The sequence below is a fragment of the Fringilla coelebs genome (genome assembly GCF_963513975.1).
Source record: "Fringilla coelebs genome assembly, chromosome: 3".
Taxonomy (NCBI): Eukaryota; Metazoa; Chordata; class Aves; order Passeriformes; family Fringillidae; genus Fringilla; species Fringilla coelebs.
Window position 1 is genome coordinate 105,668,562 of NC_140030.1, and position 18,449 is coordinate 105,687,010.

The 18,449-nt window shown below is 47.3% G+C and overlaps 1 protein-coding gene across 1 annotated transcript in view; it reads right to left on the reverse strand.

The window, feature by feature from the left end:
* The window catches only part of CAPN13 (calpain 13), a gene marked incomplete at both ends in the record, with an annotated part of 51,701 nt that overhangs the window by 23,435 nt on the left and 9,817 nt on the right, over positions 1-18,449 (reverse strand). Inside the window, 6 exons of the mRNA XM_084202307.1 lie at positions 179-264; positions 1,963-2,034; positions 2,918-3,092; positions 4,951-5,084; positions 8,838-8,956; positions 10,329-10,398. Of these exons, the coding sequence (XP_084058433.1) occupies positions 179-264; positions 1,963-2,034; positions 2,918-3,092; positions 4,951-5,084; positions 8,838-8,956; positions 10,329-10,398 (656 nt within the window). The remainder of the gene's footprint in view (positions 1-178; positions 265-1,962; positions 2,035-2,917; positions 3,093-4,950; positions 5,085-8,837; positions 8,957-10,328; positions 10,399-18,449) is intronic.

Here is an 18,449-nt window from a genome sequence, read left to right on the forward strand (position 1 = left end):
ACAAGAAGGGACACCTGAGCCTAGCAAGGCTGCATTAGTTTTCCCTGGATTGGATTTCTGCAGGCAGTTGCTATGCAGACGGAAATAACGCTCACAATTAACTGATTTGGAAATATCTGTTTTGTTAAAATGGGTGCAGGGCAGAGGTTCTTATAAAAGATAAGCTTTAAGACCCTACTTATCACTCCAGGGCCCCTTCCACTCCCCGTGGCCCCACGGATTCCAGATCCTGATGATATGTTTCCAGCCGTTCTTGTAGGGGATCTGCAAAGAGGAAAGAAAAACGAACTCAGTCACAGCTTTTCACAACTGTGATATTCAGTGAAGAGAAGGGTAATAAAATAGAACTTCCTCTACACCTCAGAGACCAGGTTTAACCTCGATCTCATTTTCCCAGCAGTGAAAAATCAGTGCCTTCTGCTGCACTGCAAAGGAAGGATGTGTGAGGGAAAACCGCGCCCATTTTGCTTTCCTGAGGATGGTGAATAGCTGACACAGGGAGAAGCAGCAGCATTCCTGTCACACTGCATGAATTCAACAGCCTTGGGAAATTCCAGTGCCTAATTCTGCACATCTGATGCTGTGAGTCAGCAAAGGCAGAGACTTTGAGGAATGAGGTCACCAGACTGCCTGGAGTGAAAGCCCACAGTCAGCACAGAGAGCTGGGGATGAGCAGAATTTGGGGGGCTGCATCTACAGGGCTGTGCTTTGCAGCAGCTGGGGGCTCTGCTGCTTTCCTCATTTTGCTGCCACTGATTTAAGTCAGGAGCAATTAACTCTTGACAGCCAGGCCAAAACGGTGGAAGTGGAAAGGAGAAGCAAGCCTTTGTTTTCTGGCTCTCCTTATGCACACAGGCAGCGTTGGAAACAATGCCATGGCAGTCTCTTCCCAGGCAAAGGCTCTCATCATTCCCCCTCAGGACAACCCCCTGGATGTCTTGGCACTTCATTAAGTGGGGCAAAGACTGTTCCTCCTCCCTCACACCAGGAGCAGCCTGCTTCTCCTCCAGCAGAACTGGGCACCCTTCTGCCCCTGCCCTGCCAAGAGACAGCTGGGACCCTCTCTGGAGCTGGGCAACCCCCATCTTTCATTTTGTAGCCCCTCACCTCCAAAAAACAGCGTGCTGGCTGTGATGTCACACCAAGCATGCCATGGCACTGAGGAAACCAACAGAGAGAGGGGGAGAAGGGGGAAAGTAGCTTAGGGAGAGCAACATCCCCTTTCCAAAGTACTTTAGGTCCCAAGATTCAAAGGTTTTGTAGCTATCTTGCTTGACAGCATAGCTATTGTTTGGTTTCTCTCTCCACTGTTAACTCTCCCTGTGTGCACTACAGCTTACTGGGCTAAGCCATGTTCTGACTTCTGGCTGTAAAAAATCCTTAATTTCTTTTGATCCATGTGATAAATTGGTTCTCAGATCATCAATATTAATATTCAGCCAGGAGCAGTTCTGCATGAGTACAGCAGCTTTAAAAGATGGAGAAACACTGTTCTTGAACCAGCGATTTACTTTTCACACAGTGATTTTTGGCAGCTTGTGATTGAGCTGAACAAATGTAGATTTGCATCATATGACAAATCCCACAATTTCAGCCAGCGCTTCTACTTGCATTTGAAACACAAAAGCACATTTTTAAAGAGTCAACACGGAACAAAAATCTCCAGAAATGTTCTATTTGACACACTGATATTGTATTGTATTGTTTTTGGGACACACTGCTGAAGTGTCCCAAAACAAAAGTAAATTTCAGCTGCATTTTCCATTAGAAAACAACATGAATTCAGATATCCTCCCTTCAGATATCCTCCTCCTTTGTTGTGCCAGAGTCCTTCCATCCCTTGGAATTTGAGCTTCCAACAATCCCCCCTGAGTGTGGAGCTCATTCACATCACTCTGCCTGGCCCAGCAGCACCGCTGCCCTGTGGTGGATCTGCAGGCAGGAACAAATCCCTGACCTTACCTTCACAGCTCCAGTGACGGTGTAGGCATGGCCCTGTACGATCCCATTCCTCAGCTCCATGTTCCTCCTTGACTGCAGAAGGCAGAAAGCACAGCTTTTAGCTCCTGCCACACCACAGCACACAGACCCAGCCACTAGCTCCCAGAAGTGTCATTTGCACTGAGCAAAGCCTGGCTCTGACCACAGCAGCTCCTCAGAGATGCTCCACAAGGAATGTGGCTGCTCCCCCTGCAGCCATCAGCCAGCCAGGAAATTTAACAAAGCTGCAGATCCACACTTCTTTGCCAGTCCTTCCACGGTGCAGGGCTGCTGCAGCTGCAGAGGCACCTGGACTGGGTGACTGGCAGTCAGGCTGGGGCACGGCAGAATTCCCCTGCGCCCAGAGCCAGGCTGGCATCCCCCTGGGCTGAGAGCACAGTCCTTGGCTCGCCTGCAGCAGCCAAGCCTCCTGTCCTGAGGAAGCAGGCACCACGGGAGCAGGGTCACACACTTCACAGGCACATGTCACATGCTGCAGGGGAAGCCTGGGAGGCATTTTATCAAAGGTGCTCGATGAGTATCACAAGGACTTTTGCGACTGCCCAGCATTAACACCAGCGAGCCTGCCAGCCACAATGAGAGCATGGCATCCTTTCACAGAAGAGAGGGAGGTGTGTTTTGGCCTTGCCAGAGTTGTTCACAAAGTTAGGAGGCCGAAATCAGGCCTGCTGGAAGAGGACACCACTGTCCTGCAGTGGAATTAGCCAGGAGAGGAGCTACAGCCCCCTCTGGGACAGAGCAATCCACCAACAATCTGCCCAAATGCCTTTACAGCCCTTACCAAATAATCCTACCTACTTCCTGCTGCCAAGACCCCTTGGAGCAGCCACAAACTGTGACTATTTTACAGAGTGAGGATGGGTTTCCTCTCCCCCTGCCAAGAGCAGCCTCTGGTGTGCCCAGCCCTGTGATTCACCTGGCCTGAGGTGCTGCAGCCCATGAGACACCGAGATGTGTCAGCTGCTCTCAGGATCTCCTCCAGGTCAGGAGGTGGGTCCTTCAATGGAAACTGCACTTGGACTCCACCTGTGAGGTCTACTAAAGCATCTGAGAGGTAGCCTCCATTCAAGTTCTGGTAGGAGCCCTGCAGCCTATGGAAAAAATTTTAAAAAGATTAAAAAAAAAAAAGGAAAAAAGAGAGAGAAGTTAATTAGTCCTTCCACTGTTTTCATAAACAATACGCAGCGCTTGCTTTAAAAATGAATGTGTGCATTGAGGTGGTGAGCACAGGGGAGCCCAGGGTGTGCAGACATTGTGGCCAGGTAATGAAAGGAAACGTGACTGAAATACCTGGCCAGGCACAACACACGCCCTGCAGGAGGAAGGAGACAAAGGGGGAGCTTTTCCTGTGCCTTCATCCACATCTGAGGCAGCTGTCCAGAGCCATTCACAGACAGTGGAAAAGAACAAGGTAATAAGGTGCATCTCAGGCCAACACAGGCATTTTTGGGAGATGAGCTGCATCTCATCTTGAAGCATCCAGTTTCTTTTTTCTGAACAGGAAGGGAGCCAAGGATGACTAGTTCAAATGGATGTTTCAGGTCAAATGGAGCTGAACTGTTAGTTTCTACATCCTGCTTATACAGGACTCTTCACAAAAATGGCCAGCATTCCTTTTGCAAATGAGAAAAAGGGAAAGAGAGGTGAAGGTATTCACCCATGCTTCCAGGGCAAGGCAGAAATGAGTTCTCAGCACTGTTCCCAGTTCACTGTGCTAGAGCACAATAATAGGATAATAATTTAATATTGCCAGCACAGTCCTTGTTGTTTTTATCGTGTGGTTTTTATTGAGATGGCAAATAAGCTGGAACATGCTGTACTTAGAGCAGGTAGAGCATGCTGTTAAACCCCACCATACACACTGTATTTAATGAATGTAATCAAATGAAGTCTGCAGCTAATTGTATTTTGAAGAGTTGTCCTTGTCCTACACTGATGAAAAGAATTTGTCTTGGGCGTTGGGGAATAACTTCTCCAATGGGAATCTCATAAACAGCATTGCTTGCAACTTTAATTTAATAGAGGTTTGGTATGCATTGTAATTAAAATCTTATGCAGCAAATTGATACTGAATCCTGAGTCAACTTTTCTGAGATATCTCAGGGCAAAATGCATTCTCTTCCTGAGTTGCTCTCATGCTGCTTTAACATTTGCTTATTCCTGACCAAATCTGCCAAAATTACTATCTCTTTTCCTCATCTCCTCTTCACTGCAGTGCAAATGCTACACCAGCCTCAGGTACCAAGTTCCAGCCCTTCATACCACCCCTAACAGAGGACTTTTTCTTCAGCATTTTTAATAATGAGAAATGGGCAAGTGCTAAGGGACTACAATCTGATCCCTTCTCTCTCCAGGGGGTTTTTAAAAAATTATCTCTTTATTAGGCATTATTTACCCTGCACACTCTGGGGACCTCAGCTTAGAGTCAGAGCTCTCTGTGAAGTGAGAGCTGATCAGAGAGTCCTACAAGTGTGTGTGTTGTGCCTGGGCATGTTCTTCAGTCCTGCTTCCTCTCATTGCCTGCTCCAAATACCCACATGATCTCTGATTAGTGACTGTAAACACAGGTAATCCCTGCTTGGACTCTGCAGTCCTAAACAGAAAGGAAAACAGAGACAAAGAAGCTTCCCTGAAAGCAGGAGGACATTCCAGGGCCTTTTGTGTCACCATTGCCCTGCTCATTTTGCTTCTCAGGCATTAACACCCCAGAGCTGACCTGGGTAGATGTAGGGCTGGCTGCCTTTAGGGCTGGGTAGAGTTAGGTTTAACCCAAGGCCAACATCTCCAGTTTATATTGGCCCCATCTTTGCTGCAGCCAACGCAAGCACAGCACCACAGAGGCATCTGTCAGCCTGAACTCCTTCCTGTGTGCTTTGCACAAGGCAGAGGGTGAAACCACCCACAGAAGGCATTCAGTGCTGGGTGGAAGAACAGACCAGGTGTATTTACTTGGCATATGCTTTTTCCAGCAAGGATGGCCAGAATTCATTTGAAGTTCGGGGGTGTACAGACAGGTATCTTCCGTTTAGGAATGGCAGCCGGTCATCTATCACTACATCCACCCATTCTCCATACTGCCAGAACTGGAAACAAATAAAATAAAAATATATTTTAGAAAGAGAGAGAGAAAAAAGAATAACGAGCCTCTTTTAAGCCCTAAATGTCCATGGAAAGAAAAATCCTCCCGAGCCAGCACAGGAATTAATCTAAAGCATGGATATGTGCAAGTTCTCTCCTGAACTCCTCAGGCTAATGGTCCCCATTGTTAAACAAGCCACCAACTGGCTGCATTTCCCAGTGGCAGGGAAAGTCCTTGGGGAGTATAGCTGGCCCTGGGAGGAGAGATTCAACACGGGGAGCATGCTAACATTCTTGGGCAATAGCAAGATTTCAAGGAGATAAAGAATGATCAGCAGATGGATTCCATGAGCCTCACTCCTCAGCAACACTTGGATTTTCCCCCACAGTGCAGCTCTTGGCTAGAGAGGCTTTGTCAAGATCCAGCCTCTAAATTTCCTTTCCTCTGTGTTTCAATTAAGACTCTGACACGCTGTCATGGGTGGAGACAGCGCAGTGACTAAAGACTGTTTTGAGGTGTTATCCATCTCCTTGATGGATGAGAAGGACACAGGCAGTCTCTCCAGCATGTGGACAGAGCAGGTGTTTCTCCAGCTGATCCAGCTGATGAAACTTTTCAAGGGAAAAGACAGGAACAGAGATCTGCGGGGATGAACTAAAGGAGCCATTTCCAGAGTCATTAGCAGATTAATGTAGCTTAGCATGATTCGAAATCATAAGAGGCCAAGCTCTTATTTGCAGTAATGCTAAGGACTCTAGTGGAAGTATGCCAGCAATAGATTTAGTCTAGCATGATTTTATTTCAACAGCTCCGGTCAATGAAAAACCCCAGAATGAGCTGTTCTGCTAGAAAAGCACAGGACCAGATCTGCCCAGCAGCAAAGCAGCTTACAGACTGCTCAGCTGAAAGCAGGTCTGAGCCTACTCACATTTCTGCCTCACCCAGGCCTCTCCCTCCCTACACTAGTGGTGGCAGGAGGGTTGGTGCCCCTAACTTGGGTCGGTGCCCCTAACTTGGGTTGGAACCTCTAACTTGAGCTCCAGGAGAGATTTGGGGCTCCTGCTTGATTTTGGCTCAAGGAAAAGCCTTCCACTGGCTGTGCTCTGCCTGGAGGAGAGACAGGCAAAAGGACTGTCCAAAAGGAGCTGTCCTTTCAGTCACCTAAGGAGCCCTTCTGTCCCCAGCCAACACCCAGGAGCAGGTCTGTATGGAGAAGAGGTGTGACATCCACCCACGCCTCCCCCAGTGCTTCATGTGCAATCACAGCAGGTAAATAAGGAGAACATGCAGGACTTGCTGTGGGAATTAATGCAGTCCAAACCCACTGAGTGATGTTTTTCCAAAAGTCAAGTTCCTTGGCCATGTTTGGTAGGGAGCTCAAGCTTGGGGGCTGTCTGAATGCAGCGCTGTGTTTTCCTTCAGCTGGATAAAGACTGCTGCTTTGTCCTGACTGTCACAGACCTTCAGGAGGTGGTCTCATCTGAGCTCACAAGGACAGGAAAAGCCACAGAGGGAAGAAGAAACATCTTGGAAAATCCTAGAGTGCTCTGGAAGTACAAGAGTGGCACAGGAGAAGCTATTCTCCTGCTTTCAGAGGATATGGCTTGAGTCTGGCTTAATGAAATTTCTTTATATCCCTTTATGGGATTTAAGTACTGCAGCTGTGAATGTGGTAGTAAATAAAACCAAGAATTGCTATTTAGGCAGGATGCAAAGAGGGAAGTTCTTCGCCTCCACATTTAGAATAAGCCTTTTAAATCAGGACTTCATTTTCCTGGGCTTAAGAGAAGGTAAAAGAAATGGACAGTCCCAAGATGACAACAACACATCTAGGGTCCTGATGGTCAAAGGGGGAATGCTGTGAGGTTATTTTGCCTCCTTTTTTTCCTTGCTGGGCAGGGATCTTAGAAAAATCCTGTTCTGAAATCGAGTAAGGAGAAAATCGCATGTCTATGAACTATCAGCTAACACCAACCTTTTGTATGGGGTTAAAAAGCACTTTTTGGGTGTTTCCTGAAACTGAGGTCTTGACCATTTATGGTCTTTCAAGATTTCATCAGTTTTTTTCCTGAGAGCAGAGACATTAACACCCAGGGCAGATCCCTCCAGCTGTGAGATGATGTGCTGGGCAATAACTCCCCGTGGTTCTCTGCAGAACACTTCTGACTTTTCCCCAAGCTGAGGTGCTGCTCCTCACTGCCACAAGGAGTGACACACTCTGCCTCACTGGCACCACAGCTCCTGTGGCAGAGAAAGGGATTCCTATGCAAACATGGGACTACCTTAATCCCTGGGGAAATAACATCACTGTAATTATTCCCTAGATAAAAACATTGCCCATTTTAACTACAGCTGATGAAGTGCTTAACACCCTTGACTCTCACAGCTGAACAGCTCATGCTGTACAGGAACACTGGAGCAGCCCCTGGTACTCCTGGGAGGCAGGATGCTCCACTTCCAAAATGGTGAGGAAAAAAAGTTATAAGCTAGAATTATTCTATTAGCATATGATATGCCTTGTTTGTGATTCTTCACTGAACTGAGGACTGGTTGCTTAGCCTGTGGATGGCAGTAAAATATCTTTGATGGAATAATTGAAAGGCATTGCAGAGAAGCATTTCCATTCAGAGGAGCTTTCTCAGGGGTTTATTGCTCAAGGAAAGCCAGAAACAGTTGCATTGATTTGCAGATGAGATGACAGGGAAAACATTTTCAAATACTGTAAGGTATTTATACTGCTTAAGATTTAAGGATTGCGCCTAACTAATCTTTTCAAAGCTCCCATGAAAGACAATCTAGCTTGCATCCTTTTAATGTGTTTTAAGCAGACTGGTGTCCCTTCAGCTGGTTTATCTCACACAGTGTGGCAGTGCATGCTGGAAATGGGCCAAGACAGAAACATCTGGTATTCTAAGGAGCAAAGGAACAGAGCCAAATTTAGACTGTCCACAAGATAATCCTCCTGGTGCTGCTCTGCAAGAGCCTAGGAGGTCAAAGAAGTCCCACTGCCAGAGCTCTTTGTTTGGTGCTGAACTGCATAAAACAAAAGAGATTTGTGAAGTAAGGGGGATGAGGAATGGGTGAGTTTATCCAGATTTTCTCCACATCCAGTTTAGCTTCTGGAGTTTAATGGTGCTGCAAGCTCTTCTAATCCCACCAGATATTTGTTTGACTCAGACACAAGCAAGCAGAGCCTGCCAGTTGCTACCCGAGTCACCCTCCTGGGAGATTCAGACAATTTTAGGAGTTGGTAGAAAGTGGGATTTACTAAAAAGCCTTGTTCCTCTCTCTGAAACAAATCTCTTTTCAAAATATCAAAAGCCTGTTCCTCTGATCTGTCTCTGAGGATTTGTAATTTCCAGCCGTTTCAACGAGCTAAAAGGGCAAGGTGAAGTGGGGAAACAGAAAATGAGCCCAAATAGATAGTGCAGGTGAGATGACAGCCATAACAGACTGCCCAAATCAAAGCAGCCACCAGAATGCCATCTAAAACATACATGTACACAAATCTATCTGAACAGCTGGTAGCACTGCCTCTGCAGTCATTACTTTCAGAAAAGGGCATCAAATTCCCTGAAGTGCAATTGCACCACCTGGAGCACAAGGAATCATTAAAAAATTCAGGATTTTCTGACTGGGAGTCAGCATTGAAGAACCAAAGCATTCAAGGGTGTTGGGATGTGGGGCGGCAGCTTGGAGCCCTTTGCAATCCAACCAGCCAAGCTCGAGCGGTACCAATACCGCAGGGAACACTTACCCGGAAATGAAAAATCCCAGCATAATCCTCCTGGAATCCTTGGTCCTTGGGCAAAACATTTTCCAAAAATTGTTTTCGCAGTGTCAGGGAGCCCAGGGCAGCCAGCATCCAGCAGTCACCTCAGGGGAGGGAAGAATCCAGTGCATTCAGTCAGTCCCTTGCTGTTCTGGATCGCAGCTGACTCTTTAGAAAGGGAATGGGCTGACACATCTAAGAACCACTTTGCTCAAAGCAACCAACATTCTTCTGTTCCAAAATGCTGAAGCACTGTCCAGGATTCACCAGCAATGTCCACTGGGAACCCTGCTGTCACCAGCCACCCCTTTCTACTTTCAGGCTGCTCCTGTCTTTTGCAGTCATGTTGAGACTTGCAGTCCTGAGCTATTGTATTTGCTGGGAATGCCCCAACAAAGGCAGGAATGATGCATCTGACTCCATGCTCTCAGAAGGCTAATTTATTACTTTATAATGCTAAATTATATTAAAGAATACTATACTATACTATACTATACTATACTATACTATACTATACTATACTATACTATACTATACTATACTATACTATACTATACTATACTATACTGTACTATACTAAAGAATTCAGAAAGGACACTTACTGAATGCTAAAAAGATAATAAGGAAAACTGGTGACTCTCTCCAGAGTCCCCACACAGCTTGGCCCCAATTGGCCAAAGAATGAAAACAACTCACAGCAGAATGCAATGGAACAATCACCTGTGGGTAAACAATCTCCAAACACATTCCACATGAGCACAACACAGGAGAAGCAAATGAGATAAGAATTGTTTTCCTTTTTGTCTGAGGCTTCTCAGCTTCCCAGGAGAAAAATCCTGGGAGAAGGGATTTTTTCAGAGAATGTGAATGCCACACAGAACACTCTTTAAGAAACCTTCAAACTTCTTAGTGGAGTGAGAAATGGGAAGGCATTTCTTATTACATGGGAGCAGAGCTGCTCCCAGAGACAAACATGGTCAAGGAGCACAAGATGGAACTGACACAGGGCGCAGATACATACTCTGATACTGGGTAATTATGGCAGGAGTTGAACAGAAATATCCACAGGAAGAAAACACTGGCAGTCAAATGAAGACATTAGAAAGGAAAGAAAATTCAGCCCTACAGAAGTCAGAGCTCTGCCTGTTTATCTACTCACACTTAACTGTGTTTGGCCCTTCTTCCTGAAGCATCTGCCTGATCCCAGCTGGATCTCCATTTCTAAGCTTGGCCTTACACAGACAGAAGGCAGATGCCAGACAAAAGTAACAAAGATTTGAGCTGCTGCATTTGGGAATCCTGTTAAATATCTGCCATCAGTAGTGTGTGGAATTGTGCCAGTCTAGACTGACCTGCACTGATTGTTTGCTGCAGCTACCATGGTCCAATTCTTCCCACTGAGCACTTGGAACGTGGCAAAGCAGTCACAGGTTATTGCTTTGTGCAGATCTCCCCAAAGCAAGAATACCACCTTACCTATTTCTCCTTGCATGATGTCAAATCTGCTGACTCCATCCATGATCAAATGAGGATTTCTCTGAAGTTCCTGGAGGAAAGAAAATGCAAAGAACAGTGTGAGTACCCAGCCTTTGCCAGCAGCGTGTTCCTGCCCTTTGAAGACCTTGCCTACCTTTTCCAGCTCTGAAAACTGCTTTTCTTGAGCCCTGATGTTTTGCTGCCTGCCACCAACAAAACCAGAGGAGATACTCAGTCATCTCCTCTTTAATCTGCTCAGATATTCCTAGGGATGGGGACCTGGGGGCAGGTGCTCCCTGAGTTTTCATTTGGGTTTCTCTAATGCCACTGACACCTTTCAGAGAGAGCTCTGAGCCTGGCAGTGAAATCAGGAAGTTTCCTGGGGCACAGCAGGGCAGAGACACACAGGTCTCCAAGCAAAGTGGAACAGGGTCTGTACTCCAGCTCAGCAGTGGGTCTGGAAGCATTTTACACTCTAAGCCTTTTGTGTTTCCATTCAGGTCTAACACAGGTCAGCCTGGGCTGCTTTTCTTCACTCTGGCGAGGAAGATATAGAAAGAGAGCTTAATCTCTGTCTGTAAAATCCCATAGGCCTGGCTGACATTTTTGATTCAGGGAGAATTTTCCTTGAGAGTCTTGCTTGGGCAGTGGAGGGGGAAGCACTTCAGAGCTTGGCTTTGCACACAGAAACGTGAACCACTCTCCCAGCTGTGTCTGCTTTTGGCCTGGGATATCGGAGTGCTCAGGAAGGAGCAGCCTCACCATCCACTCTCCATCGTGGTAAGGCTCTGTTTTGAAAGAGCAATCAGCCTGGAATAGGCAAGTCATCACACATGTAAGAAAACAAAGAGATAAAAGGAAGGAAAAAAGTCTTGGTTAAAAAAAAAAAATTAAAAAAAAAATAAAAAATACAGCAGCCCTTCCCTGAACAGGCCCTGGCATTCCTTCTCCCCAGCTGGTCTGACATACTGCACAAAAATGAGACCAGCTCACAATGTGACTCATGGCTGTGTGAGCTCAGCATTAGCAAATGCTGTCAGCTTTCTGAAATGGCTCTACAGCCATCAAACCCCTCTAAAACATTTCCCTGTCAGGAAAAGACGCAATGCAACGTCACTGCTCCAGGCTGGTGGGCACATCTGCTGATGGGGGGGAAAGCAAATTCCTGGACAGATGCTTTCCTACAGCCATCCCCAGCTGTCCCAGGACTTTTGGGATTTGCAAGAGATTTACCCATGGCATGGGAGCAGGCCTAGGACATGGGGCCACCAGCAGCAGTGGTTGCTCATTGTTTAGGGAAGAAGGAGCACTGAGCCCTTCTCCTTCCTGCTCTACATCCATCCCAGCCTTATCTTCTCCCTGCCTCCATTTCCCACAGCAGTTTGTGCCCCTCACCTGGGTGAACCCAAAACTTACCAAAGCAGGAAAGATTAAACTGCTTGGCAAGGCTTTGAACTTGCTTTTGTGCGTGGCTGGCTCGCTAGCAGTCATCCCAGAAAACCAGCAGCACAAAAGAATGGCTATTTTTGTTTCCCCCATCATTTCTGAGAGCTCTGAAATCTGACTTGCCAGAAGCAGGGTGGCTGGGCCACAGTGCACAGCTGCCACAGGGGTAAGCACCATCCAGGAGCATGAGCCTGAAACTAATGGGAAGGCAGCTGTGCCTTTATGGGACCCCCAAGGAAAGGGCTGATGCTGTGCTCCGTGCCAGGATGCTAAAGCTCAGAAGTGCTCCGTGGATCCTGCTAGCCTGTTGTGGGGACTGGCTCAAAAGGCAGCCCATTAGATGCCTCACCAAATATTCCATTGCCCACCAAGGTGCTCGACTCCCCTGTGAGCAAACAGGGATGAGCTGAGTCATTAAGCAGCTTCCTTGCTGAGAGAAACTGGCAATTTAGTCTAAAACCAGAAAAGACACGATCTGAAGTCAGCCCCAGCCAATCCCTGGCAGAGGGAACTCTCCAAAGCTGTGCTCCCCAGAGCACATGGAGCTCTGCTTCCAGGAGTTTGGCTCCGGGGCAACCACTGAAACACAACACAGCATGGGTTGTTTCCACCAGCCAGGGGAAGGGGCTGTCAGCAGCTGTCTGGACCCACAGAGGGCTTCTGACAGAGCACAGAGAGGACAAAATTGTGGTAGAAGTGCTCTGGAAGTCTGCACCTTTTCAGCTGGGAGGAAAGGAAGTCTCCAATTAGCTCCTCTTCCTTCAAAGGCAGGAATACAGCAGTCATAAAACACCATATTGTCCATGATTGCAAAACACAGCTAAACACACAGTTACCACCACACCAAATGTGCAAGCCTCACTATTTCCTACTGCTGAAATTGCATGACAAAGAGAGGAGCCACAGCTTTAACTAAATGTCTGTCCAGAAGCAGCGCCCTGTTTCACTGAGAAATGATGAGGCTTTGTGGCATTTTCACCGAGGCTTTTCAGTTCTGGCTGGAAGGGGAGAAGAGGGAGCTCAGGGAGGCACGTGGTCTCTTCTCAGAGCATCCACGAGCCCAGCAGTGAAGGCAGCCATATGGGCTGCAAGTCAAGCACTCTGCCTGAACTCATCCCCCCAGGACAAAGCTCTCATCACTGGCTTTCCCTGGCCCACTGAAGACTTCATTATCTATTCAAAAAGAAAGAGAAGTTCAAGTTCAAACCAGTTCATCCTCTAGAGCATGGTCTTAGCACAGAAGTACTGTTCATCTAAAGGGCAAGACAGAGAATTAATCTGAGAGGTGGGAAGGAAAGTGTCCTGTACATGCATTTAGCTCTAAATCTCTTTTTATAATTGCTTGAAATTTTTAGGGAAGAACAAGTCCCCAGAAGGAGCTGGAGGTGAGTAGTGTAGATGTAGACCACGTGCAGACATGCAAAGGACACAGTCAAACAGTTCTGTGAAGAATTGGAAGCCTGAGGTGGGATTTCCTAGGCAGTGCAAGCCAGTCTGGCTGCAGGCTGCTCCGGCTGGGTGCTGGCCACTTTCCCCCACACTTCTCCAGCATGATTCTGAGTGCAGGCACAAGGTCACTGAGGATTAAGAGGCTGGAGCTGACTGTTTGCAGAGCCACCTCCTGGCCAGCTCACCTTAACCCTAAAATAAAACCCCAGCCCTGTTTCTGTTCCTGCCACAGCTCACCTTAACCCTAAAATAAAACCCCAGCCCTGTTTCTGTTCCTGCCACAGCTCCACATCCTCCCCTTCAGCCCCACTGGTGCTGCTCCCCGCTGCTGCAGCTCCTCCATCCTCACCCATCCTGCCATCCTGAGTAATGGTGCTCCCTGCTCAACGCACACAAACGATGACAAATAAAAAGGCTGCTATTTATTGAAAGCCAAACTGTTCTCAGCTGGACAAATGTTAATTCAGCAGCACTGCTGTGCCTGTAATAGTGTTGCTGTGGATTAAGAAATAAACACTGCACCACAGTGCCCTGGGCTGCAGGCCCTGCCCAGCAGCGTGCTGAGGAGGGGTCAGTCACAGCCCTGCCATGTATCCCACAGGATATTCCTCAGAAATAAGACACTTGGGATAAGGAGGGAGGGCACAACAAAGGACAAAGTGAGTGCAGGGTCTGGAGCACAAGGCTCAGGAGAAGCAGATGAGGGAGCTGGGTTTTCTTAGCCTGGAGAAAAGGAGGCTCGGGGGGGTGACTCTACATCTGCCTGAAAGGAGGTGGTAGCCAGGCTGCAGAGTCCCTTCTCCCAGGTGACAAGTGACAGAACAAGAGGAGATGTCCCAGATTGTGCCAGGGCGGGTTTATGTTGGATATCAGGAAAAAATTCATTCCCTGAAAGGTGGCCAAGCATTGGAACAGGCTGCTCACAGAGGTGGCACAGCCACCTCCCTGGAGGTATTTAAGAGACATGTAGAGGTGATGGTGGGGGACATGGTGGCTTGGCAGTGCTGGGTTAATGGTTGAACTCCATGAATTGAAAGGTCTTTTCCAACCCACACACCAGGAGCTGTGCCGGGCCACACCAAAGCTCTGGCATGCAGTGACTTGTCTCCGGCAGATTGGAGAGGGAGAGGATAACTGAGCAAGCCAAAATGAACAGGAAAAATCAGACTGCTCTCAAGGGGTCTGCTTGCACTGGCAGAACTCAATTCCCTGCTTTACAGCAGAATAGCTCAATTCTTAATTGCCTGATTTCAATACAAATGCAGTGGTTGCTTATAAAAGCCATGCTCTGCTCCTGTTCTCTTTTGCATTGGAAGAGCGAGCTCACCAGACTCCACACAGGCGTGGAGCCCACAAATGTCACAGCTGAGTCCTGCTGGAGGATGGACTGCTGTCAACAGCCAGACAAAAAACAGAAACCAGCTCGGGTTCTACCCGAAACCTGTTTGCTTGGTGTGGCTCACCGCTAAAACAAAGGAGGCGAACAAGGGAAGCAGTCCTGTGTGCCTGGAGCCTTTGAGAGCAGTTTCCTTGGAGGTCTTGGAACCTCCCCCTGGGATCATACAGTAAAATCTGGAAGTGCCACGGTGTTACCAACCACCCTCCAGCCAGCACAGCCACATGATCCAGCCAGAGAAGCAGGGCAGGGAGCAGACCAACACAGCAGCGCTGCTTTCCAGCCCACCCCGGATGCACAGACGCCCCCTCACCATCAGCTCTGCCCAAAGATGGATGGAGTCGGGAAATGCCGTGCAAGGAAACATTTCCCACCTGCCAGAAGGACATGGAATGGCTGGTGATGCACTGCAGCTTCCCCAGGGATGAACTCCAGGTCGAGGTCAGGTGCCATCAGCTGAGCAGGCAAGGGCTGAGCAGGGCAGCCTGGGGATGCTGCTCCCGTTCCATTCCCCTAACTACACACACACACTCGGGAGGATTTCGATTTCCATCACGGAGAAACACTGAACAGGATCCAAGAGCCTCCAGGCCCCTGGGAAGGGCTGGAGCTGTGAGCTCCAGCACAAACAGCTGGTGAGCAGCTTTGGCTCCTGCCAGGGACTGCTGGCCCCAAAGTGACAGACCTGCAGGACACCACTGTCCCTCACTGCCACACATTTCTGACTTCCCTCATCAGAACCTCTCGTGTAACAACTTTCATTTCTTTTTCCTCTTCTTTTTGTTTCTGGTAGGTTTTTCATCATTTTTCTCCTCTTCTATTACAGACTAGTTTTTGGGTTAACTTCAAATTGTTGTTTAAATTCTTGCCTGAATGAAATCTGGTTTTTAGTCCCCTCCAGCTACAGACAGGCCAAGGCTGATGCAGCAGGAAATCCAGCTCAGCTTATCTGTCTGGAAAGAAACTAACTTCAAAATTTTTTTAAAGGGTCTATTTTTAAAAGTCAGTTGCTGGATTCAAAATTCCTTAATGCTGATGCTAATTCTTGGAAATTTCTGGGAAATAATTAACAGACCAAGGAACAAATAATCACCAAAAGCTATGCAGGATAACAATAGATACTCTGCTCCTGAAAGGTGGTTATGCTTTCTTTGGGAAGGGACAGAGGAAGGGAATTAAAAACAGGAGCAAGCCCTTTTACAAAGTGAGTGATTCAAATGATGGATCACTTTTCCCAGCCAACAAGCACTGAGTGTAATTTTCTCCAATGTTTTTTAGGTGCTGAGTGCAGTAGCACAGAGCTCTGCTGTGAGAACAAGGTGTATCCCTTGCCTGAGCTCACACTGCCTCTTTCTGCACCTTCCATCCAAGGAATTCTTTGGACCCTACCTTTCTCATCAGCTTGATGCCTTGTGCAGGCTGACCTAGAACAGAGGCTAGACGGAGTTAAAGAATAAAGTAGGGATTTATTAAAATGCCTCAATGGATTCACCTTGGGCAGCACAAGAGCCCAGCCAGGGATGCACCCAAGATGGACCCAAAATGGTCACAAAAATGGACAAGTGGTGACGAGATCTCTCACTTTTATAAGTTCTGGTCCATTTGCATGTTGGAATACATTGTCCAATTACAGCTTTAGGTTATGAAGTCCCATCCTTCCCATCCTTCCTGTTTTTCTCTCTCTTCATTCTGCCATTGCTTGTGCTCTTGGGCCTGAGATTTGGATCATTTGTCTTTGGTCCCCAGCTAGAGAAGGAATTGTTTTGTCTGCCTACTCTGTGAAGAGAGCTCACTATCCCCTAATTTGAAGTTCAGAACTACACACTAAAGCAGCACAGAATCTGAGAAATATAAAAGGTAAAACCTGAGGCATCAGCCTGACCCCAGACAGCTGAGACAAGCACCCAAGGAGTCCATGCCTGATGCTCTGAACAGACTGATGATGCAGACAAAGCCCCTGTCAGCTCTTTCAGACAGTCCTTTCACCAGGCACATCCCCACAAGGCACTTTCCATGCTGATCCTCCCATGCTGATCCTCCAACTTCCCCTGGCCACCTTGCAGCTTTCCTTCCAGCTGCCCCCACACACAGCTGTCTGTGCTAATCAGGGGACAGATCCTCTCATGCCAGCTCCTGCTCAGCATCCCCTCGTTCCATAAGGGAGCTACAGGGTCCCCAGGAGACCAAGGGGGAGCAGGGCAGGAGCAGCAGGCTGCAGCCTTGAAGACCCTTCAGAAAAGCCTGCAGCAACTTCAGCCTGTGCCCATTTTAGCCTTCTTTTAAAGCATAAGCACGGAAGATCATGGACTATCCTTCACATTTACAGTGGGCACCACGCTGAGCCCTGGTGCAGGGCCAAGGCACTGCTGCACAGGTGGGAACCTCTCTCCCTTCACACATATCTGAAAATGTAACCAATGTTAGCAGAAGTAAAGCATTCCACATTCAGCATCACCACAACTCACATCATCTGGACCATCCTCCTTCAATTTCTTTTTGCATCTGCACAGTATCATGCACTACGATCAGGACAGAGAGAAATCTTTAGCCTGAGCATTAATTGAATAAAAATGCATATTCTGCTGCAGTTAATCATTCCATGGCTTCCTCGGTTCCAATCAATAGCTTGTGTGAAGGAAAAGCAGCAAACAATGAAAAAGAATTATTCTGAACATTTTAAAAGGAGCATCTCAGTTTTTAAAATCTGACATAATTCTTCACAGAGAATTTCCCTTTGATTGATCTTTAGAAAAGCCTAGCTATAGAAAATGCTTTATTCAGTCCAAAACAGAACTTCTTTCCCATTTCTCAAAACTGTTGGTGAGCCAAAGGAATGGTTAATTGTGAGGTCCTGCTGTATTTGGTATCTTCAGCCTGATCTCTAGTAATGCTTGACATACCACACGCAAAACCTCTGTTACAGATTTCACATTTCAGTGGGTGCAGACTGCGGGCCTGGGGATGCAAACACAGCCTGCAGCAATCCCCATCTGATGGGAAACTGTAACTACTGCAGAGCTGGGAAAAGTGACATTTCAAATGTCACCTCGGTGCTCCTGATCCACCTTCCCTCCCTTTTCAGGCACAGGCCTATTAAATAAGATGAGTTTACAAGTCAGAAAGTTGCTTCTGACTGTCTCTGTCTGAAATCAAGCTGTTTTCTCTCCTCTTTACACATTACCCCCAGATATGAAGACTCCAAACTCTGAGCATAATTGGCAATTCTCTTGACAATGTACAAGGTAAAACAGAAGCAGCATGTTGCTCAACTGCTCAGTTGGATCTGGAACAAAGACAGCAGTTATAATTGCTATCTACCATTTAAATAACCAGATACTGCACGACAGTAAATGGAGGCTAAGAGATTATTAGGACTGAGATGCCAGTCACAGGCACAATTCCAGACAAATTTATTTTAATGTCAGAGGGGGCTGATGGTGGAGGCTGAGAAAAATACAGATATAGGTTAAATTGGCCATGATTTGTCAGCAGGATACAACTGCTCCGAGTCTCTGGGGGATGCATTCAGGTTGGAAACAGTCTCTCTTGGGGAAATTATAGGTGTCTCTTGGCTGAGTTGTTTAGGTTGCTTAAACACCTGGGATCACATATCCTTAGAGCTGGAACTGCAGTGGCCCAGGAACAAAGATTGCACAAACATTTCTGCATGGGTGAAAGGTGCCCAACCTGATATTTCCTGATACCTCCCTCTTCCTCCTGGGGGACCAGCTCCCAGAGCCAGCTGGACACAGCACTGGCCTTTCAGGACTTATGAAATGCAAACACAGTTTTATTTAACTCCTGATCCCCCCCTCAAAACATCTGCAGGT